This window comes from Nansenia antarctica, assembly GCF_963989245.1.
Source record: "Nansenia antarctica genome assembly, chromosome: 3".
Taxonomy (NCBI): Eukaryota; Metazoa; Chordata; class Actinopteri; order Argentiniformes; family Microstomatidae; genus Nansenia; species Nansenia antarctica.
In genome coordinates this window covers 82,737,533-82,739,710 of record NC_137688.1, presented here as the reverse complement: position 1 = coordinate 82,739,710, position 2,178 = coordinate 82,737,533, and the positions used below count along the sequence as shown (strand labels likewise).

General features: G+C 46.5%; 1 protein-coding gene across 1 annotated transcript in view; it reads right to left on the bottom strand.

Moving 5' to 3' along the window:
- Positions 1-536: 536 nt before the first annotated feature.
- mdga1 (MAM domain containing glycosylphosphatidylinositol anchor 1) overlaps positions 537-2,178 on the bottom strand; it is a gene marked incomplete at both ends in the record, with an annotated part of 188,404 nt that continues 186,762 nt past the window's right edge. Inside the window, one exon of the mRNA XM_080525281.1 lies at positions 537-634. Coding sequence (XP_080381407.1) covers positions 537-634 — 98 coding nt within the window. The remainder of the gene's footprint in view (positions 635-2,178) is intronic.

The following is a 2,178-nucleotide window of genomic DNA, read 5'->3' as shown; positions in this document are numbered from 1 at the left end:
GGAGTGAGAGAATAAAGTGGGGGTGAGGGTGTGGGGTGTTAAAGGGTTTTTTGGGGTGGTGTGGATTCCAGGGGTCGAGAGGGAGTGGGGGTGGGGGGAGTGGCTGTAAAAGGTCATACGATCTAGGAGAGTGGTGTGACCTTGAGTCCAGTCCAAAGGGGGGGGGGGACAGTTTTGATTGGTTAAAAAGAATGAATGACTATAGAATGCAGCAGCATTAGCACTGTAGAGTATGGGATAGTAGTGTGTAGGAGAATAGGAGAATTAGAGAGAGAGAGACACAATGGAGCGATAGCGCTGATGAAGCAGATAAAAGCATAGCGAGGGGTAGGGCGGATTAGTGAGGGAGAGCTTGAAGTTGAAAAGAGGGGTCGGAGATGTGTTCATGGGAAAAAGGTGAAAGGGATATTGGAGGGGGGGAGTAGGGAGTGGGTGGGGGATGGGGGTCGGGTAGAAAGGGAGGGACAGAAGAGAGCGAGAGTCGGGGGCAGTGCCTGTCTCCACAGACAGGGGGCGCTGTGTGCGTGTGGAGCTCATCATCTGTAGAGCAGCGGGAGATAGGAGCAGAGGGCAAAGGTCGACAAGAAGCTGCCCAATGGCAGAGAGCGCAACGCCGGGGCTCCTCCAATCAGAACTGTGGAAAGAAATCACAAACACAAAAGACAGGAAATCAGGATCTTCATCATCTCTACAAGTCACACAGATTATACTGTACAGGGTTAACACTAGAACAGCCATGGGTGGGGTCATTTGACCAAGTGAGTAAAAAAAATCGAAGTTATATCTTTGCACTCGATCAAATTTCAGGAACCTCCTTTCATGACTTGTCCTAGATATGTGCGTTCTACCACCCAGTATCCTTACATTTTCGGGATCAGGATAAGCTAGTGTAAAGCTATTTTGCTAGTTTTTCTGTGTAGGAGGCAGGCTAATTTACAAGATGCGCCAACTAGTGGTCATTGTGTGTAAGTAGCAGCTTCCCGTTGTAAAGACTATGGTCATTTGGCCCCCAAGGCCACCTCTTATAGTAGGTAAAATAGGCACGGCTGTTCCAGTGTTAAGGCCTGACTCTGGCTCTTACTTAAATGTTCTCCTCTAGTAACCCACATGAGAAACGTATAGAAGCGTGTGAGCAAACAGAAAAAGCCTCAGAGAAAAAGAAATGAACCCCAGCACTCTCGTGAGGAGAGAAAAAACTTCAGAGCCATTTTTTAAAACACATCACTGTGGCATGAGGGAGTATCTCTTTTTTTTTTTTTTATCAGTTCAGAGCCTGGTTCACAATGGAGATTCACGCATGTTCTAAGTGCTTTGAGATCCTCTAAGCCACCAGTTGCCATTGATGTCATCATAAAACTGCTTGACTTCAGCTGAACATACGTACAGTAGATCCTAGTGAATCAAATATTGTAACTACTAGTATGTGCAAGCAGGAAATGTACATATATGTATACAGAGAGAGAGAGAGTGCGAGAGAGAGAGAGAGAGAGAGAGAGAGAGAGAGAAATTCAACCAGTCAGCATAGAATCACTTCTTAGAACTGTAAGCCTTCCTCTCCTTACTTCCTCTTCATTACTGCGTGCACACACACACACACACACACACACACACACACACACACTTCCCTACACACACTCCTGGTGTACTACGCAGTCAGCAGCGCATAAGGCATGCACGCAGACTGCAAAATGAGCTCCATAAATAAAGAGAAGGTATTGTATTTAAAAGATCAATATGCATTCATATTCCCACTGGCAGAAAATCAATGTATTCATAATAAACCTTTTTATTCAGCCCCGCTCCTATAGAAAGCAGGATGCAGTAAGTACCTGGCGCTTGGGTCTGGGCCCTATGTCTCTCTCAAGGACCTCTGAAGGAGAAAGGAAGTTTGGAGCGGGCTACTGATCTGTCTCGTACTGTATAAACCTCTGCCCCGCCATCTTGATTCAACTTAAATGTCGTAGCCTGGGGTGGTCCAGTGGTCTAGCACCACGGTCTACAGTGCACACATATTATGTGACACGTTCTTGTCTTTTGGTCCGCCTATCGGCAACCGATCAAAATGTGTCGGACTTTTCTTTTGAAACACGGAACTACGATTCAACGTTGCTGAGAATCACAACACAAACTAGTCGCTCGTCGAGCCAAAATGCTGCAACGACGCAACGGATTGGGTGA